The 2500-nt window shown below is 59.4% G+C and overlaps 1 protein-coding gene across 1 annotated transcript in view; it reads left to right on the plus strand.

Annotated features, from left to right (window-relative positions):
- Window positions 1-2500, plus strand: part of LSCM1_05300 (uncharacterized protein) — a gene marked incomplete at both ends in the record, with an annotated part of 14154 nt that overhangs the window by 7371 nt on the left and 4283 nt on the right. The window contains one exon of the mRNA XM_067322771.1: window positions 1-2500. This exon is cut by the window's left edge and continues 7371 nt beyond it; it is cut by the window's right edge and continues 4283 nt beyond it. Coding sequence (XP_067178136.1) covers window positions 1-2500 — 2500 coding nt within the window.

Raw genomic sequence — 2500 nt, forward strand, 5'->3', positions numbered from 1 at the left:
ACGAACAGAATCGCCGACTTCTACAGCCGTGAGTGCACGGTGGTGATGCGCACGTCAGTGGCCCACCTTGTCGAGAATGCATTCCACCTCGCTGTGGCCCTCGGTGAGGAGATTGGCGACGGCGCCGCGGTATCGGAGCAGCTGGCGGAGAAGATCTTCTGGTTCTCCATGTCCTGGTCCTTTGGCGGCACGCTGGAGCTGCAGGACAGATTGAAGTTCGACCAATTCGTGCGCAGCAGATTCTCCGCGCTGCCCGCGCTGGCCGAGGGTCTCATCTTCGACTTCTCGCTGAATTGCAAGACGGGCGAGTGGGAGCCGTGGTCGCTCTACCTCGAGCAGTGGCGGTACCCGGGCGATGACCGACTTGACTTCTCCTCGCTGTTTATCCCGACCGCGGACTCGGTGCGGCTGCATTACCTCGCCAAGTGTAACTTCCTGCAGAGTCGCCCCACGCTCTTCATCGGTGTGAGCGGTACAGCCAAAACGGTCACGGTGGAGCAGTTCCTCGGCGGTATCAAAGCGCAGGATGAGCAGAGCAACTTCCGCAAGGTGAACTTCTCCTCCATGACGCTGCCGCAGAACTTTTACAACACGCTAGAGGACATGACCGAGAAGAAGATGGGCTCGAACTACGGCCCGAAGAACTGCGAGCGACTCACCGTCTTCATCGACGATATCAACATGCCAGAGATCAACGAATGGGGCGACCAGATCACGAACGAAATCGTGCGCCAGGTGGTGGAGATGAGTCAGGTGTACGACCTTAGCAAGCCTGGCATGCGCCGCGAGTTTAAGGGACTAGTTTACATGGCAGCCATGTCGCACCCGTCCGGCGGCAAGAATGACATCCCCAACCGACTGAAGCGGCACTTCACCGTGCTGAATATGCCGCTGCCAGAGGAGGCGAACATCCAGCAGATCTTCGGCACCCTCTTTGAAGGTCGTTTCTGCAACGATAACTACGTGCAGGGCGTGCAGGACATCGCGCGCATGCTGACTAAGATGTCTATCAGCTTCTGGGAGGCGATTGGCAAGCGCATGCTGCCGACGCCTGACAAGTTCCATTACTTCTTCAACCTGCGCGACCTCTCGCGCATCACGCAAGGTGTCATGCTGGCTGGGATGCACTCCGACCCTGACCGACCGGAGAAGCGCGCGCAGAGTAAGCCGTGGGAGACGATCATCGATGCCGTGACGCTGCTGCGCGTGTGGAAGCACGAGTGCGCGCGGGTGTTCAGCGACAAGCTGAACAGCGTCAGTGACAAGCGCTGGTTCGACGAGAACATCCAGAGCTGCATCCACGACCATTTATCCTCGACGCCGCACAAGGATCTGGTGGAGATGGTGCGGGAGCCGGTGTACATGGCGAACTTCATGCGCGACCCCGTCATTGACCCTGAGACGGGCGAGCAGGTGGAGCCAGCGCCGCGCATTTACGAGGTGGTGCCATCGATGGAGACGGTGCTGGAGCGCTTGATGAGCTCGATGCAGGCCCACAACGAGACCCCCACGGGCCGCGTGAAGAAGCTGAACCTTGTCCTTTTCGAGGCGGCTCTGAAAAACGTGTGCCGTATCTCGCGCGGCCTTTCGCTGCCGCGCGGCAACCTGCTGCTCGTAGGTGTCGGCGGCAGCGGCAAGCAGTCGCTGGCGCGCCTCGCCGCCTTCGTGAATGGCCACGACTACGCCACGCTCACGATCTCGAAGGGCTTCGGCGTCAATCAGCTCTTCGACGCTATTCGCGAGCAGTACATCAACGCCGCCACCAAGAAGCCTGTCACCATGCTCTTCACCGACAATGACATCAAGCAGGAGGTGTTTCTTGAGTACATCAACTCATTCCTCTCGAACGGTGAGATTGCTGGTCTGTTCGCCAGCGACCAGCGCGACTCGGCCATCAACGACATCCGCCCGATCATGAAGAAGGACCCGTACGCGAAGTTTGAGGACATGTCGGAGTCTTTGTGGAAGTACTTCATCGCCCGCGTGCGGGAGCGGCTGCACTTTGTGCTCTGCTTCTCGCCCGTCGGAGACCGCTTCCGCACTCGGGCGCGCAAGTTCCCTGCGTTGATCTCGTCGTGCATCATCAACTGGTTCTTCCCGTGGCCGAAGCAGGCCCTGCTCGATGTCTCTGCCCGCACGATTCAGAACTTCGAAATGGCGACGGAGGACCGGCACAAGAAGGCGCTTGTGGAGCTGATGTCGGAGATTCATCTGCTTATGCTCGAGCGCTCCGAGGAATACCTCGCCCGCTACCGCCGCTCCGTGTACAGCACCCCCAAGTCATACCTCAGCTTCATCGAGAGCTACACGCAGGTGTACACAAAGAAGTTCAGCGAGCTCAACGACGAGGCAAAGAAAATCAATAATGGTCTCAAGAAGCTGCACCAGGCCGCCGAGGACGTGCGGGTGATGCGAACGCAGCTGCAGGAGAAGGAGGTGCTCCTGGGCAACAAGCGCAAGGAGACGGACGCGCTCGTCAAGGAGATTGAGGTGCGCACAG

The sequence above is a fragment of the Leishmania martiniquensis genome, chromosome 25, assembly GCF_017916325.1.
Source record: "Leishmania martiniquensis isolate LSCM1 chromosome 25, whole genome shotgun sequence".
NCBI classification, from domain to species: Eukaryota; Euglenozoa; class Kinetoplastea; order Trypanosomatida; family Trypanosomatidae; genus Leishmania; species Leishmania martiniquensis.